Source organism: Sceloporus occidentalis, unplaced genomic scaffold (assembly GCF_023333645.1).
Source record: "Sceloporus occidentalis isolate IW3139 unplaced genomic scaffold, rSceOcc1.0.p SCAF_11, whole genome shotgun sequence".
NCBI classification, from domain to species: domain Eukaryota; kingdom Metazoa; phylum Chordata; class Lepidosauria; order Squamata; family Phrynosomatidae; genus Sceloporus; species Sceloporus occidentalis.
Window position 1 is genome coordinate 5,984,071 of NW_028316991.1, and position 19,558 is coordinate 6,003,628.

A 19,558-nucleotide genomic window follows, 5' to 3' on the forward strand; every position below is an offset into this window, starting at 1 on the left:
GAGAACATTTCACCATTTAACCGACTGAATAAGATAATCAAAATAAAGAATAAAGGAACGTCTATTTACCTCCTCTGCATAAACACTTTTTGAAAACTTTTTGTAATAACTAGTTCATAGTAGTGTGTACCCTTGTTAAATATTTCCTATGATAAGAGTAAATAGACTGCTGTTGTATTGCTCCTTATTATCCAGGTGGTTATTATTATTATTATTATTATTATTATCCTTTATTTATATAGCGCCAACAGTTTACGCAGCGCTTAATACAATACATAAATTCAAGGGATATGACAAGACAAGAATTGACAGACTAAGACAAACCGATACATTTGGTGCAGAGAGCCCTGCTCGCAAGCTAGTTATGATTATTAATAGAATTGTACGCTGGTAGCAATTCAGTTGAAACACATGACAACTGTGCATTAAATTTGTATCTCAATTTCTAAATTATGTATAAACTGGTTTGTTGACATATTGGATGTAATGTGTACATGCTTGGCCAAGACATTCCTTTTCAAATACTTAGTTGTAAACCACAATCCTGTATTTTTCAAACCACTTGCTTGATTCATTCATTTACTGCAAGTACAATATATTTATTTGGACTTTAAATAAAGATTGTTACTATTTATTATTTAGCTATGTCCCCTGAGCATAAGGCAAGGAACAAGTTACTCTCAGCAGTTTCAGATCTCATATTTCAGCTTGCTAAAATAACAACATAGTAACCCAAATCCAGTCAATGCTCATACCACTGGTTCAGGGCACCCCTTCACCAAAGAGTTAGGTGCTGTTCCACTGTACACGATGAACTACACTCTCCAAAACGTTAAGAAAATCTGATAGAACTGGTATTTTATTCTTTCCTCTGAAGTTAATCACATAAAAAACTATATAGAAATGTTAAAGAACTTTTGTTATACTTTCTATTGCAACAACCTATCGGTGCTTTTGATGATAATTGTTCAACATAGAAACATAGAAAGTGATGGCAGATAACAACTAGTAGGCCCATCTAGTCTGCCCAAAAGGCAAAAATTATGAATGAAACAAAATTTTGCATGAGTAGAGTAGTAATATGATGATTTAGGCATTAAACAGTACTGATTACTTTTTTGATATTTATCTAGAAGATGTTTTGTTTGACAGTTTTTTATTCAAACTAACGTATTTTTAAACTTTAAGCATATCGCCCAACATTTCAAGTATTCAAATCGGGCCATTTGTGTTGGGAGATTTGGAGTTAGGGAGGGCTGGCCCTGGAAGACGGCAGAACCTGCCCCGGCCACATGGGAGCTACACTGGAGGTTTGTGCTGCAATGGCACATACTTCCATTGATCTAAGAGATGGCTGGTCCAGTCAACTGGCCCATGATCCCCACTGCCCAAAAAAGCAGGAGAGTGTGGCAGCTACCTGGGGCAGCAGGAGAGGGCTCAACAATTAGGACTGTCCAATGAAAATTGAGGCTGTTGGGGGCAAGCAACGCAGCTACCTAAGGAGCTAAGCTTTTTTTTGGGAGCCATCATAAGGTTCACCTAATTTCAATCAGGAAAGGGAGACACAAATAGAGTTTGCCTTGGAAGTAAGATATCATGGGACAAGTTAGCAAAGAGCAAAAAGGTATTTTAGGGCAAAGAGTAAGGAGAGCGAAGGGGAAATAGTGCAAAGAGACCCTCCAGAGAGTTCCAGAAACTCCACTTGATATGTTACATCACTCTGTAACCCCATCTTTTAGCTATTTTTTTAAAAAATGTCAGAGGGTTTTTCTAGAAAAAATTAAGACATTTAAGACATTTATCAATATTAACTATGCCGATATTGTAGCGCCAGCTCACCCCTAGATGGAGGAGAAGCTTGCTGTTGTTGAATATTTGTGAATTAAAATGCCCTGCCAATGGTCTGTATTCTCCGCTACCATGTAAAAACCCTTCTATGGTATTCAATATATTTAATGTTTTTTTAAACCTGATTACTGAGTATTTTGTAAATACATTACATTTATTTTTACAGCACCATAAGATTTTATAGTGATGCTACAACTGAAGATATTTAACATAGACAAGTTACAATTAACAATAACATTAACACACAGTAAGGCACATTCGCACCCAAGGAGACGAGGGCACTGCTCTAGCACATTTCCATTCTATTGATGGAAACGGCACACACCTAACTCACAACCTCATATAAAAAGTTTAACCGACGATATCAAATATTATTTACAGAAAAAAGTTGTATGTTTGTGCTCTGAACTTTGTATTAATGGAAAATCTGTAAATATAAAGTATGCTAAAGTGTACAGAAGTTTATTCACCTGCTTGCCATAGTTGTATCTTCTCTTTGCATAGGTTATTCATAAAGCACGTTAAAAAACAAAAAAGAATAAGGGAAAATAAATTCTTAGCTTTAATGCCACAGTTTATTTCGCTGTACAGAGTGTATTGGTTAACAGTTCAATACCTCTGTGCTAATGTAATCTTCCCTTGAGAGTTATATTCATATATTAGCAGAAACGGTTAGTTGTTTTTTTAATAAATAAATTATGCTGACTGTATCAAAAGAGAGTATATCTTTTAAGTACCAGGTCTACGATAAAATAAATAAAAATGCATATACCCAATGTCTATTTATTAGATTTTTTTTTAAGAATTGCAGAATCATATATTAAAATAACCACAAAACCTAAAGAACTGTATGCGGTAATTAATTTGCCTTTCTCTTTAATTTACTGTGGGATAAATGTGTGCCATGTGGATATTGTATGTCATTTCTTTTCCCCACCACCCATCCTGAAATGATGCCACCCAATCACTGTACATGGCACTGAACTCCTCCTTTGTGAGCTATGCTTCCACTACACCACTGGAAAGACTGCCCTTTCTGGAGGATTCAAACTGTAACATATAAAAGCTGTTATCACTTAGCAAAGCCAACAGCCAGATGATTCTAGCTAGCTGAGTATTGCTTTCTCTGAATTTATCCCAGGATATAAGATTGCACCTCTTATCATCTATTTTATTCTCCTTGTTGAAAGGTAAGACACATTACATTATTATCATTTTAACCAGCACAGAATTATGTCAAATTTTTTACTTACATTTTTTTTTTTAGCTTAGTAATACTTGTTTTTTTTATTTATATGTATTTTTTTTCTTTTCCAGATTCCAAGAAATCATTTTTTTTTTAAAGCAATCATTGTAAAGTCTGTGCATTGCCTTCCAAATATGATAGAAACATTTTCTATTGCTACTGCCCTTCTGTTTTGCTTTCTTTGTGAAACATGTGGTTTAGTGTTACCTAACCCCACAGACTTAACATTGCCTGCCAACAATTACACTGCTTCCAAGCCAGATGTAAGTGCTCAGCTGGACTCTGCAAATATCACAAAATCCAGAAGAAAGCGCTTTATTTCTCAAAATGATATGATCGCTATTCTTGAATATCACAACCAAGTTAGGAGCAAGGTCTTCCCACCTGCATCAAATATGGAATATATGGTGAGTTTATTTTCATGATGCACAAATAGTGCTCCTAGAAACCAGCTAACAGGTAACTTGTCAACTACAACTCTCCACCTGTGCAAAAACAACTAAGTTTTATAGGACTTGTAGTTCCAGAACACCTGATCCCTACCCTTTAGCTATAATCGCATGTTATATTTAAAAACTATGTTTACCTGCAAATAGGTTGATTTTAGTAATTTAGGATTTGTCAATAGATTTGTCTGATCCTATGTCTTTTCCTGAAACATGTAACTACTCCAATGTTTACGTTCGATTGCTAGTGTTCTATTTTAAAAACATCCAAATAACCAGAAAACGTATACTTCAATAGTTGTTTTAAAAATGTTATTGACACCACTGTAGCCTTGATGTAACATTAGGTAACATTTTGTATTGCATATGAATTTGTGACAGTATACTTTAGCAACACGTGCTTCCAAAACAGTGCGAATGATGACAACAGTGTTGATAGCCAACTCAGTTGAAAGCGTATGAACCTGCTGCAAAGAGAAGATGCTTAAACTTGTGTATGGTGTCTCATGTAACATATTCTATATAGTGAATCATTTCTTCTAATGTGTTGACATTCATAATCCTATGCAATATTAATATATTATTATTTTATAGAAGGTATATATGACTATATTTCTGAGATACCTGACTGCATTCCTCTTCAGTACTAGCAAACATAGAGATCATTCCTCCCATACGATTTACCCATTGCTCAGTTGGATATCACTGTATGCCAGTGGGTGCTGATATTATCATTCTAAGAAGAATAACAATAATGATACCTTTATAAGCAATTATCCTACCACAGTGTATATTTTTATTTCTCTCTGTACTATAAAGCTCCACCTTGTCGTATTTGCGTGACAGGTGCACCTTAACAGAAGAGGCATTGATACGATAGAGATGGGTGAGCTGGCCTGGCACAACACAAACCATAGCTACGCAAACCAAGGGTCCATATGAATAGGCTGCGTCAGGCATTCCAGTTGGATACTGGAAGCCCTCACAGGTGTCCATTAGGATGCATACAAAGACAAACTAAGAGAAGATGTATTTTAACTGGCTTGGCTGCAGCTCTCACTCCCCCCATTTTGATAATCTGGGTCAAACCAGGTTTGGTTTTAGCTGGCTCAGATCTAAGAATGCAGTGGTAGTACAACACTTGTGCTTGTGGCGCAGAGAGCAGTCATGAACCAATGCTTCTACAATTGTGCAATCATTCATTGAGCTAGTTTTCAAGCCATTGGAGCCACCAGTCTCCAATAGACATATCTGTAATATTATGCTGTATTATTATTTTATTATTACACTCTGTATTTATCACACTAGTATTATTTGTAAATAACACATGGCCAGCAAACACTACATTTACAATCTACATGGACTGAACTTCTCTTATATGCCCGTAGATTATATTTTTCTAAATTAATTGGAACTTAACAAGACAAAAAACAGAATATTTTTTTGCATCTCAAACAGTTAACTGTAATTAGTGCAGAAAATATTTAGAACTAGAAGGTTTGCCATGCAGTTTAAGTTTAGAGCCTTACATAATACTGTCCTCTTCCAGCTATTTATTGAAAGTCAAACTCAGCTAAGAGGGCATTTGTTATACACTGGTCAGTCTCGTCTGTTGTGCGCAATGACTGTTTTTCTTGGCATCCAAAAAAGCATGTTTTCCGAGCTGGTTCCTGTTTCCTGGACTTCATGAAAAGTTGCTTGCAGGCATATAAAGATGTTTACCTTAAACTTGGTTTCTTGAGATGAGCCACATTCTTACCTGTCTAGAAATGTTTTAAAGTTTCCTCTGACATCTTTACAATGCTTTCAATAGCAGTGTGAATTTGAATGACAACAGCTGGCGAACAGGCTTTAGAAAAAGTGGACCACCAACATGCCCTTTACACTACAGATGGTCAGGGCTCCTAATTGATTAACCATTTCCTAAGTATTTTGTCCACATTAGCTATAGATACATTGAAGTTTGTTTACTTTTAACTGAAATGGTTAAATGTCAGTGACGTAAACCTACCACAATCCTTATTAGTACGAGCATGGACAACCATGTAATGTTCATGTTTATGTGTTCAGAAGCAGCATCTGTTCACCTGACGTTTTCAGGCCTAGATTGATTTACAACTGAAAGCGTTCAAGAGTAGCAATGGAAGTGTTTAGTTCCAACATGAACTATTTGGAGTTTATTTATAAGGCTTATTCTGCATATGTCATATTCCTATTCTTAACAGAATAAGAAGCTATTTAAAGGGAGATCTGAGGTAAAATGAAACCACTAATTCCATTCTTTAACACTGTATATAGAAACAACTTGCTAAAAAAACACTATATTTTTACAATATAATGCTATTTAGAGAGTTCTATGTATGTGCCCAAAGTTACTATTTTAGTATAGATGTTCATACTGGAAAAGCCTTAAAATCTTGGGGTTGAAGATGGTAAAGATATAAAATATTTAGACTTTACATCATCGTGTCAAGGTGAGAGTGCAGGAATCTATGTAAACGCAAACCAAGTTTATTTTTATGTGATGACATCATAGATTTCCTTTAGCCAGGATCTATTTTGATGCATTTATGCTGGACCTATGTTGAGGCAGGATAGGAAGAGTGCATGTTATTTTTTTCGTTATATTTATTCATTAAAAAAAAAACATTTTGAAATATTAATTTCATTATTATACACAATTATCCAGTAAGGCTGGGAGAGGTTTTCCTTTGGCTTTCTAGTGATATTTTTACTCTACCCCTATTGTAATAGTGCTGTGAAATTTGCTATTGCCCTTAAATTAATATATCTAAACCTTCTAGGGTGCAGTACAAGCTGTGGCAGTAAAAGTAAAGGACACTACCCCTGTGGGCATTTAGCATTCAGGGCCTTTCTGCAGTTATTACATGGCTCAGATAAATGCTAGCTGTCAGTCTGGCACAAAAATAAGGCAGCAAAGCACTATGATCATAAATAATCATGTTAGTGGATGTTATTAGTGTTAGCTTTGGGCACCCCCTAAGAGTGTAGGGGTGGATAACATTGGCACAATGGATCGTCTTTTATGTCATCATAATCTACTTATGTTTCCATCCATAAGTAGCGTTAAATAACTAAATAATAAATAAATAACTATAAAATACATATTTATAGTAGCGTACAAAACTGTTTGGGTGAACAGGCTGTACTGGATTTGATGATGTGCAGGTCCAGAGAAGGGTATTGAGCTAAATGAATAGGCCCCGTTGTCTATAGCTTATTACAGTAGACTTATATTTTGTGCCACATTTCTTAGCTATGTTTACACTTTTGCTGGAAAACATCAACGGTTTTAGAAATGCCCAGACTAATTAACAGCGGTGAAACAAGTGCTCTGGAATAATCTGCTTGTTAAATGATTTAGTCTAATCTCATTTCTTCCTATCTCTAACAAGGTTATGACTTTCGTTATTGTGTATGGGGATAAATGCCCTTATTGGGTCCGAGATCTTTTATAACTGTAGCAGCTCATGGTACCCATGGGAATCCTCAAGGAATAACAAAAGGAATGTTGAATACACGTTTAATGTTTATAATAACACATTCCATGCACATTTTTCACCAAACCATGTGTCACAGGAAGCTCTTGCTTAGGTCAGTTTTTTTTTTGTCAATGGGCTACTTAGAAGAATCCTGTAGGGTACCAAGCGAACGTCTTGGTCTGTCGCAACACATATCGCTGTGTCTTGTTATGGGCTTATGAAACACAATGTTAGGTCATTGCATCCTATCTACTAAATGGTGCCAAGAGATCCACATATTCCTCCTTAGTACTAAGGAATACTAATAAATGAGAGTAATGTACCATATTGTGTGTCCTATTATGATTTTTTCAACTCTTGATTTATCTCTACAACAAAAATTATATTTCTGATACAAACTATAGTCTTTTGACGAACAATAACAATACTGTAAATTTACTTTTCTGAGTAAGCATTTTTGTTTGCTTAAAACATCCTACTACAGTGACTTGTAAGTTAAACAATGGTTAGTAAAACATTTTTTTTAAATAAACCACTAAGCCCCCGCAGAGTGGTTAACATGGAATGTGGAAGGTGCAGGCTTACCTCCAACTCTTTATTCTCTGGATCTGCAAGCTAGATATAGAGATTTCGTTTTTTAACACAGGGAAAAACCAAGAGAGTCCAAGAGAAACTGCCAGTCTGCCAGAACATCTATTCTTAATGTAGAGGTTGCCTTCTGCTTTTAGAGACATTAAACGGTTTTGCTTTAAGAATAATTTTTTGAGGTTACATTTTATAGAGTAACTATGTTTGAAAATGTCTCCAGAAATAGGATGTATCAAAAAGTGTATCCATACCTTCATAGCGATTTAGATTGCATAGGTCACAAGTCCATCAAGTTCCACCTCACTGTTGGTCCAGAAGAAGGTCAAAACCCCACACTGACCACAATTTCCAGTGCCTGAAAAAGGGGACAAATTCTTCTTGACTCCAAAATCTGATTTCTTACTAAATCAACAAGCTATAACTAATCATCCTCATAAACATATATATGCCTTTTGTTCCATTCCTCTTATTAATTTAGTAGCCCATCTCTGCACTTATACGAACTGTATAATGTCCAATTTTCGATCACGTTGCAAGATACTGTATATTCAAGATGATGTCTTACTATTGGCGTATACAGAGGCAAAATTATATTTTCCTCATGTGAGTCAATACTCCTTTTTATACCAGACAATCTTTTACATGCCATTGCAGCAGTTGACTAATATTGGACAATGCTGGAAATTTTCTATTCTAGCATGACTGTGCTCCAGTGCACAAAGCAAGGCCCATAAAGACATGGTTGGATGAGTTTGGTGTGGAAAAACCTGACTGGCCCGCACAGACCCCTGACCTCAACCCCATTAAACACCTTAGGGATGAACTGGAACAGAAATTGCAGGCTGGGCCTTCTCGTCCAATATCAGTCCCTGACCTCACTAATGCTCTAATGGATGAATGGGCCAAAATTCCCACAGGAACAATCCAACATCTTGTAGAGAGCCTTCCCAGAAGAGTTGAAGCTCTTATAGCTGCAAAGGGAGGACCAACTACATATTAACGTCTGTGTGTTTAGAATGCAATGTCATAAAAGTCCCTGTTGGTGTACTGTTCAGGTGCCCGAATACTTTTATCCATATAGTGTATGTGTGTATACCATGGGCATGTGTGTGACTATTCGTCCTTCTCTTTATTTATATTTATTTCATATTTTTTAATGTTTCTCAGGTCTGGGATGACACTTTGGCGAAGTCTGCAGAAGCCTGGGCTGCGGCTTGCATTTGGGATCATGGCCCTCCATATTTATTGAGGTTTCTTGGTCAAAACTTGTCTGTGAGAACTGGAAGGTATGCAAGTTGCAAAACCAAATCATAGATATGAAGATTTATTAATCAAAGATAGCATACCTATTATATAAAAAAAAATTGTTCTGTAAATTAATTAACTAGTGCTGCAAAGTTGCATGCCACAATTTTTCAAAACAGAAAAATGCAAACAATAACATATTGAGTTTTTACATATTAACGCCAAATGATGAACTTATGGAGAGCATGCATACTCCATCAAATACAAACCAGGGATAATGGAGCGCATGCACATGTGGGAAGGAAAAAACAAATCTAATAGTGTAATATTGTTAATAAAAAATATATCTATAGTGTATAAGTTACACTCACAAAGGGACTGGATAAAGCAGGCTCATCGAAATGTCAGGCTTCCAGAAATTGAGTGTAGTATTCTATAAAAACAAGCATAAACCGGGATGGTGCAGTATCTTCAATCAACTGATCTTAAAAGATCAAAATGCACTATCAAATTGAGATGTGGCACAACTCAGCGAGTATTGTGCAAAAGCAAGTAGAAATCAAACATCCGGTATAAGGTAAAAGTGTTTCCAATTTATTCCCTCTACGCGTTTCGCCGATGGGTCGTTGGCTTCATCAGGAGAAAAATAAATAAGTAAAACTGCAGTCAAAATCAAACAGCAGCATAAACCAAATAATAGAGCTCTACGACCCATCGGCGAAACGTGTAGAGGGAATAAATTGGAAACACTTTTACCTTATACCGGATGTTTGATTTCTACTTGCTTTTGCACAATACTCGCTGAGTTGTGGCACATCTCAATTGTAAGTGCATTTTGATCTTTTAAGATCAGTTGATTGAAGATACTGCACCATCCCGGTTTATGTTTGTTTTTATAGAATACTACACTCAATTTCTGGAAGCCTGACATTTCGATGAGCCTGCTTTATCCAGTCCCTTTGTGAGTGTAACTTCTACACTATAGATATATTTTTTATTAACAATATTACACTATTAGATTTGTTTTTTCCTTCCCACATGTGTATGCGCTCCATTATCCCTGGTTTGCTGTTGTACACACTTTGAGGAAGAGTGTTTGTTGGTAGCTGCTCTCATTGTGGGAAGTATTTATATTTTCGTTATTTATATTTACACGTGGTATTTTGGTTTTTGTTATTATTCTCCATCAAATATACAGTACCTTAACTCTAATTTGAGACTTCAATCAATCAAAAAATATATAACTGGCCAATGCATGAAAAGCCATCCCTAATGATGATGAGGAGGCAAGCCATCCAAAATATAGTGGCAACATAAACAACTAATTATTTATTGGTATAAAACACAAACTCCAATACTGAGTAAAAGCTGCTGAACCAGTTAAAAGATCTTTCCACACCATATTGATTTTTTATGTTCTGCTGTATAAGCAAAATAGTTTGTACATAACATGTGCTTTAATAATGTAATATGAATTCTATATACTCGTTAAATAACTGCTACCATTATAATTATATGACATATATTCTTAAATGTAAAACATTTAATTAAAGTGTTTTTTTCAATTTTAATTCAGATATCAGTCAATACTTCAGCTGGTGAAACCATGGTATGATGAAGTAAAAGACTACGCTTTTCCATATCCTCAGGACTGTAACCCCAGATGTCCGCTGAGATGTTATGGACCAATGTGTACTCATTATACACAGGTTATTCAAAATCTGCATTTTCTATTACAGTTGTGTGGTATTAACTGTTTAGTGAATGCTGTTTTGCTTCACTCTTTTTGAATGTATACATAGCTCCAACCAGTACCTTTTGCTCTAGAATGATTTTGTATGACGTTCTTCCCATGACACTATACTTGCAATTTTCTGATTTAATGTGAATCCGTCAAATACTCTTTTTTAATGTTAACAGCATTTCTTCCAACAGCTAACCCATTGTAACTCACTTATTGTTGGTAGAATGCAAATGTGAACACAAAATGCCAAGAGGAGTCAGCTCTTAAAGATCCCACCCTTGGAGGCTCCCAATTTTTAGCTGACCCATTATAGAGGAGGAATCTCTGCCTGATCATGAGAATTTTACTGCTCACAAGGGCAGTCAAGATGTGTAAAGCAATGCAGATTGTCTGCACAAGGGAACCAACAACCCCAGACATGTATTTTGGCCTCTCCAGGGCCTCATCAGTGGGGTGCAGTAGGTGTCCCTCTAGATATGTTGAGCAGGGAGATCCATGTCAGGACTTGGGAAAGCCAAAGAGATCATCGAAGAAAAATATAGACACACAAAAGGGTTAGACTAGTGCAGCTGAGAGCAGAGAGCACCTAAATAGCCTGCCCTCTTGCAAAATGAAAAGCGTCAAAGTTTAGCTTACTTGTGACATTATCAAGGAAAGATCAGCGTATCAAAGTTATCACCAAGGCGAGAACTGAAATACAAGGCAAATATGTTTTTGCCTCTTATTGTTAGTGAAATGTGGTTGGTATCCCTATAGGCACAGTAAGTTAGTCTCAGCATTTTTGTAAGATAAGGCAGTGGCCATCCATTGCCAAGTATTCATAGGTTTCATTCATTTTCATTTTATCCCTAAAATAATATATCAAGAAGATGATTGTCCCTAAATGTGAGCGGGCGTTCAGTGAATGCAAGCGTGTAGGTAATATGGAATTCAACCAGCTAAGAGTTATATCATATGTAGTTGTGCCATACAATATTATATTCAGCAGGTATTGATTATCTTTAACTCAGCTATATATTTATGCCTATTTTCAGATGGTTTGGGCCACCACTAACCGAATAGGATGTGCTATTCATACATGTCACAACATGAATGTTTGGGGAGCAGTATGGAGAAGAGCAGTCTATTTAGTATGCAACTATGCTCCAAAGTAAGTTCTTCGGTTTTTCTATAGTAATTCCCTAATTTGGTCTTGTTGTAATAATCACATAACAATGAATAATATAATTAATATTCTTATATACTCAGAGCTAACATAAGTCTATTTGTGGTGCATCACTTTAACGCTTAATGTTGTGTTTTAGGGGAAATTGGATTGGAGAAGCACCATATAAAGTCGGAGTGCCTTGCTCTGCATGTCCGCCAAGTTACGGAGGTTCCTGCACAGACAACCAGTGTTTTCCAGGAGTAACATCAAACTATTTATATTGGTTCAAATAAACTCATCTATCCTTATTGATGTCCCGAAACATAGGCAAAGTCGTTTTAATTTCATCTGCTGTGTCGTAATACATGATTTGAATTGATATCATTCATATCTTCCTGGCTGCAAAAATGAAGCCGGTTTGGTGTGTTTGCTCCCAATAACTGCTTTAAAAATAGAATTTCATTAACAGAGTCTAACTAAGGTGGAGAGTTATAGGAAAGAAAGTTATTATAGGAAAGGTGTTAAAGAAGTGTGTTTATATATATATATATATTTCATATTGTGTAGATCTGGAATACCAATTTCATAGGCAGCAAATATCATTGTACTGTCACACTGCTGCGTCAGAATAATTAAAATACTGTACAATCTATGAAAAGTTTGGTGCTGGACAACGTATTATGGTGCTATACCGATGCACATATTTATAACACTATAGTTCAAGTATACATACATTTATAGTGTAATCATCACATTTTATTCTTCAACACCTATTGTGGGGGGAGCCATTTGACTGAACATTTACATTGACCTGAGTGATAACTGTACGATATACCAGATCTGACATCTGAACATAGGAAGTGAACTCCTGTGGTTGAAAGTAGCCAAACATCCAGATGAAAATTCCTTCCGGCAGCATGTTCTTTAATAACTAGCTTGTAACCTTGCCAGAAATCCCCCAAAACAGTTGGTCCTTATTGCGCCATAATTCCAATGGACGATGGTTTGTGTAGCACACAGATTTGGTGCTAAAATATTAATACCTTTTCTGCCCTTTATTTTTGTTGTCAGAAATGTATTATAGATACCCTTAAAGAAAAAGACATAAATTTCCGGTATATGATCGTCTACTTTCAATCATTCATGAGCTTTGTTAAATTAAATCTTTTTCATTTTCAGTCTAGACACATGCCAAGCATATATAGATACATGCTCATCCAGTTTTTCCTATACACATCTCCATCCAGGTTGCCTTCACTCTGTGGTCTCCCTTAATGTCTTTTGCTAGCATTAGTGCTTATATTTATCTAGAATGTAAATTAGGCCCTGGCTACAACTGCATACAAATATTGTGATTAACTAGCATATTTGTGTTATAAGTTCATCACATAAAAAAGCACTTTTACGGTTAATAATATAATGTATGTAAGTGCAGGGCTAATATTCTTAATTTTAGGGTTTTTTACCTTGAAAAGTAATGTATGATGTAAATAGTTAAAATTTGTAAGCATGTCTCATTTTTTGAATGTATAACCTACTAGCCCAGTCAGGGTAGCTGTCAGGGGGTTATCTGTGGCTCTGCAGTGGGCCACTAATTATAGGGGGCTGGAGGGGGAGGCCTCACTAGCGCAAAGGAGGTTTCAGCCAATCAGGAGAGCTTGATTGGCTAAGAGTTCAGAAGCCTCTCCTAATTGGCTGAGTCACTCCACAGGCGCTTAGTGTAAGCTGCTGCCAGCACCGGGTAAGAAACCCATTGTGTGTATGTGATATGTGTGTGTATGTTACTGTATTTGTTTGTGTGATTGTGCGTGTAATGTCTGGTAATGGAGGGGTTCATTGTTTGCGACGGTTATGTCTGATAATGGAGGGGGTTCATTGTCAGACTGCTCATGTCTGGTAATGGAGGGGGTTAATTGTCTGAGGCTGCTCATGTATGGTCATGACTGTATATTATATTATAAATATATTATTAAATCTCAAGTCTCTTCTAATAATTTCTCTAAAATGTATTTTATGTGTATGTGATGTTGTGTTCATATGTGAATCAGTGTGTATGTGTATATATATGTATCTCACATACACACTGTTTATAGATATATTATGGAATATAGGCCTATGTGTATAATCTCATCCACTCCATTCTGTGCCATTGGATGGCAGAAATAAAATGTGTAAACAAATTAAAAAGGTGCTCAGCAATAGGTGCATGTTTGTCAGTGCCCCCAAGCGGCTTGTCTGTGCTATTTTTACACCCAAGTGACTTGCCAAGTGACATCTAAACCCAAAGACTGCCATTTATTTATATCTTCTATGGGGGACAGTGTTGAATACCTTACTGAAATCTAGATAGGCTACATCAACAGCTCCTCCGTGTGTGGAGAGGTGGTCACCTGGAGAGGTGGGCCAAAAAATTTGTTCTGTATGTGGCCCCAAAACTTCTGATGGCAGCCCTGAGTCCCGTAAATACAAATGTAAATTATTTATTAGGATTAGAACAATTTTTGTCAGGAATTTCAATGTATTTGCTCATTTAGTACATGTATATTTGCTGCATTGATCCTTTATAAATGGGTGAAAGTCCTATCTATATCTGCTTTATATCACTGTAGTTGTGTATATAAAATTCAAAAGCATATAAGATATAAAGGTGTTATTAAGGTAAAATGTGAACGATGCAACAGTCACATATGTCTATTATAAAATATATTTATACAGTGAATATATTAGGGAATTGCAAATCATGAATCTATTAGCATTCAACTTCAATAAAACAATTTTGGTTGGAAAGTGTTTCACGGTTTATTTTATATTATATAAGTATATAGTTTCTAAGTTTTTGTTGTTACACATAGAGGAGTCTGTTCCCTAAAAATTCGAGTGGTTAGTTGAGTTAAGGAAAACATTGTCACTTTTTCAGGTCATCAAAGCCATCGATTCTAGTTAGCCCAAGGAAAGGGGTCAGTCAAAATTAACAAAAGTGATCTATTTTTACCCAATTACAGCTGGTTAAAAATGGCAGCTGATTGCTTGGAAGTGTGTTTATATATATCCCAGTTAACCAACAACCCCTAGTCAAGTCCATGAGGAATGCAGTGCACCTTCCACTGGGGGGCAACTGGTGCATGGGAATATACCGTATTGGCTCTGATATAGGCCGCCCCTGTATATAGGCTGCACCCTAAAAGTTTGGTGTTTTTTTAAAGAAAAAGTTTTTTTCTTTAAAAAAGCACCAAAAAAACATGCTGCCACTCTGTCTCCCCCCCGAGATATGCTTCCACTGTCCTCCTCCTCCCCCCCCGAGATATGCTGCCACTGTCCTCCTCCTCCCCCCCCGAGATATGCTGCCACTGTCCCCCCCCCGAGATATGCTGCCACTCTGCCCCCCCCGACTTACCAGAGCAGACTCCTGGGTGTCTTGCGGGGCCGGCGGGGGACATCTACGCAATACGCGTATACAACTTCCGGTGCCGGCACTCAGCGGATGTGCCGGCACCGGAAGTTCTATACACGTATTGCGTAGATGTCCCCCGCCGGCCCCGCAAGACACCTGGGAGTCTGCTCTGGTAAGTCTTGGGGGCAGAGGTAAAACGCATCGTGCGGACGGTCACCAGCTGCGGCGATGCAGGTAAACAACCTCCGCAGCCGGTGACCGTCCGCACGATGCGCTTAGACAACCTCCCGTGCCGGCACCCCCCCTGCGTGGAAAAGGGGATATGTATCCTAACCCCACTGCCTGCCCGGCGCCCGGGACTGCATGTCCCTGGTGTCGGGCGCTAGACCCCGAATATAGGCCGCACCCCCACTTTAAAGACTTAAAGTGGGGGGGGAAAGTGCGGCCTATATTCGAGCCAATACGGTATATTCACACTCAACTCGCAGCAACTGTCCATGCTTCTTTCACCAAGAAGGTGTGTGGATGGACCCTGCCTCTCCTACCATGGGGTAGGTAGAGTTTTATTTATTATTTTTTTTAACACTACTCCTCTCCATCCCACAGGCCTTCATTCCCCTCAAAAAGGGTTTAACTCCTTCACCACAGTAGGTTTAAAACCTCTAAAGGGATTCAAACTTTATTTAACCTCTCCCATTTTTTTGCAAGTAACTCGTATACACTCATGTCTCCTGAGGTTTTTTTGAGGCTATTGTAGACTATACCATCTCTAATCAATATTATACACTTGAATTAGTAAAACATATTAAACTTCAATCTCACACTACATAGTGCCCAGTGGAATAAGAATGGGGTACATAATATTGTTGCTGTGGAACACCTGAGCCCTTCTCAAAGATAATGGGTTATATACACACCTGAGAACGCAAATGAGTGCACTCACGCCACTTTCAAATGTTGGCCATAATTATCAAGAACTTTTTAACAAGCAGACCCATCTCTTGGTATTACAAGTAATACAAGTAATGCTCCCAGCCTTGGATCAGAAATAATGGAAGTTAATTAAAAAGAAATGCACACAGAATTGAATTTGATCCATATCTTAATGCATTCTGGGGAACTGGAACTTGTAATATACCTTAGGGACTTTAAGACGTGGATCTCACTACTCTTACATTTTTTTGGAAACTCCTGCGTTTTGAGTTCAGAATCAGGCAATAAAGAACACGTTATTCCTAAACACTGAAGGCAGTCATTCTGTTGATGCTGAAGTCAAAGTTTAATAAAAACATATTCTGTTGATGACCTAAAGCTATTGCTGATTTCAAATACTTAGGTGACAGACAAGTTGCTCTGTTAAAAAAAATTATTTGCAGGATGCAAAAGCAGTAAGGGGCTGGTTTAAAGAATTGAGAATTCAATCTCCAGTGTATTGTAATAAACACATTATCTTGCAGTCTTTAATACTAATCTTTGGTGACATTGTATATGGCACAGATCCCAAGACCCAGGGAACATTCTGTACAGTAACAGGTTTATTCTGCTAAACTAGAAACATTGCTCATTATGATATGTTTGCTAAACTTGGATGATTACCTCTTTCAATACCAAATTTTTCTTTCTTAATCTCTAATAACTCTGATGGCCATATGCCAGAGAAAACTGGTACTGATTAGACTTGTGCATTCGGATTTGTACGAACTAGATTTTTGAAATTAGGAATATGAAAATTCCTGTTTCGTGCGCTTCTACGAATTTCCGATAACGAGGGGATCCCCGACAAAACTGTGGAAAACAAATTGCAAAAGTGCTTACATTTCGTTAAGATTCATTAATTTGTTGCTACATGAACCCTCCATTACAAGCCATTTTGGTGCCCTTACAAACCGTTTTGACCCTCCTTGATGAGATAGAGTGGGAAGGGACTGTGCGTAGGAGGAGTCATATCAAGTAGCCAAAAAATTTGAGGTGGTCTCATTGATGGTTATGGCTGGGATTGATGGTTCCAACAACCTGTGGGTATTTTTCCTTACATTTTTTCACTCTGGCCAATCAGCATTTACAAGGGGGGGATATATCTTTTAATTACTTGTGTGCCTCTTTTTTCTGTGTTTTTCGAGTCCCTCTCCTCCTTTTCTATCCTCTTTTTATCTTCCTCAACTTTTGTTCTGCCTACCTCTTTTGGTCTCTTTGATCTCTCTTTTTCTGTCCCTGATTCATGTACAAAAATAAGACGAAAAAAAAGAGGACAGCAAGAGAAAAAGGGGAGAGAGGCTTGAAAACCACAAAGAAAATAGGAAGTTGGGAGCAGAAAAAGAGAGATAGCAAATTAATTTGTACAAGAATCAAAGACAAACTCCTATCTGCTCCAGTCCTGCTTCCCCTGTGCAGTACCAGAGAACGCAGAGGGAGGCCGCGCCCTCTGCTGAAGTCTGTGAGCGGCATCGAGGACCTGCAGTGCAGGTAAGGGGATGGGGAGGGTGTTTGAATGAGTATGCGTGATTGAGGGAATTAATCTGTGAATGAATGAGTATATGAATGAATGAATGAATGAGTGTGTGTGTGTGATAGCATGGATGTGTAAGTGCTGGAACCTAGGCGTGATGGGACTGTGATTGCTGTTAGAAATCACACTCCTATCATGCCAAGTCAGCCAGTACATGCTGAAACCTAGCTAGCTGCCCCCCTTGTGTATTGATGCTGCCAGCAGTATGGGGTCTGCACATCACTTACAGCCACCCTGTACCAGCATGTACTGGCTGATTTGGCATGATAGGAGTGTGATTGCTGACAGCAATCACAGTCCCATCATGTCTAGGTTCCAGCATTTACTGGTTGGATGTGTAAGTGCTGGAACCTAGGCATGATGGGACTTTGATTGCTGTTAGCAATCACACTCCTATCATGCCAAGTCAGCCAGTACATGCTGAAACCTAGCTAGCTGCCCCCCTTGTGTATTGATGCTGCCAGCAGTATGGGGTCTACACATCACTTACAGCCACCCTGTACCAGCATGTACTGGCTGACCTGGCATGATAGGAGTGTGATTGCTAACAGCAATCACAGCAAGCACAGTCCCATCATGCCTAGGTACCAGCATTTACTGGTTGCCTGGGTATGATAGGAGTGTGATTGCTGTGTGGGCAGTGTGGACGCCAGGGCTGGCTTTGGGGTGTGCAACCTGTGATCTATGCCTGTAATTTAGGGGGTTTTAAATATACCTTTTAATGACGTGTTTTATGTGAATTCCAATTGATCTACACCTGCAAAGCTGGGTTTTTGCGTTATTCTGTAGATCCATATCTATATATTTCCATACATTATTTATGTATACCTGCAAATACAGTGTTTGTATGTCTTATTCAGTTGATTAATACCTGCAATGCTGTTTCCATGTATTTTTTTGATCTATACCTGCAGTGCTACGTTTCATATACTATTGTATACCTGCAAATACAGGATTTGTATGTCTTATTCTGTTTATTTGATATATACCTTCAGTGCTGAGATCACAAGTGAATTTCAGTTGATCTATACATGCAAAGCTTGGTTTGTGTATTAATGTGTTGATCTATACCTGCTATCGGCAACTGGGGCTAATATTAATATATATGGGCAGCAGGGGCAAAAACACTAAGGGGGGTATAAACGACAATGCAGTGTGAAAAATCCATCCTGATGTAGACGTCTGTGACGTAGATTGTGTCCTGCTGTTTGTGTGTTTTTGGTTATCAGTGTAGCAGAGCCTGTCCTCGGGTGTGTGTGTATAGGTGTTGGTGTGGCAGAGCCTGTCCTGGTGTGTTTGTTCGGTTGTCAGTGTGGCAGAGCCTGTCCTAGGGTGTGTGTTTGGGTGTCAGAGCCTGTCCTGGTGTGTGTGTTTGGATGTGGGTGTGGCAGAGCCTGTCCTGATGTGTGTGGGTGTCTGTGTGGCAGAGCCTGTCCTGGTGTGTGTGTGTTTGGTTGTCGGTGTGGCAGAACCTGTCCTGGTGTGTGTGTCTGGGTGTCAGTGTGACAGAGCCTGTGTTGGTGTGTGTGTTTGGTCATCTGTTTCCTGGCACTTAACTTACAGTAGGAATTATTTAATTTATATTTATCCAGAGATAAAATGCCCTCCTGAAGTTGTAGTGACTTCAGGGGACAAAACGTTCAAGGCCCTGAAATCATTTAGTGGAAAAGTTATTTATTGTGTTATAATATTTATTTCAAGGATTAGTCGCACTCAATTGTGGCTTCAGGCTTCCCATGTTGAATGATCAAGTATTATTTTAGCCCAATAACAAAAGTATAATTCCATAGCACATTATTTTTGGAAATTATGAATGCCCCCCCAGTTTGACTGTGGTATCATGTGTGCCCCCCCTATATATTGTTTCTAGAGTCGCCACTGCCTCTACCTCCGT

At 38.0% G+C, this 19,558-nt stretch overlaps 1 protein-coding gene across 1 annotated transcript; it reads left to right on the top strand.

Moving 5' to 3' along the window:
* Positions 1-3,228: 3,228 nt before the first annotated feature.
* On the top strand, positions 3,229-12,060 carry LOC149305484 (peptidase inhibitor 15). Its single transcript, XM_089477425.1, has 5 exons — positions 3,229-3,501; positions 8,799-8,917; positions 10,453-10,585; positions 11,655-11,770; positions 11,925-12,060. Exons 1-5 carry the CDS (start codon positions 3,229-3,231, stop codon positions 12,058-12,060), a joined length of 777 nt encoding a protein of 258 aa, XP_089333551.1.
* Positions 12,061-19,558: the final 7,498 nt, after the last annotated feature.

Excerpts from the sequence above, each read along its gene's own strand:
- LOC149305484 (XM_089477425.1), top strand. The coding sequence starts at position 3,229 with ATGATAGAAACATTTTCTATTGCTACTGCCCTTCTGTTTTGCTTTCTT. Across the intron at positions 3,502-8,798 it reads CATCAAATATGGAATATATG|GTCTGGGATGACACTTTGGC; the intron begins GTGAGTTTATTT and ends AATGTTTCTCAG. Across the intron at positions 11,771-11,924 it reads GTATGCAACTATGCTCCAAA|GGGAAATTGGATTGGAGAAG; the intron begins GTAAGTTCTTCG and ends GTTGTGTTTTAG.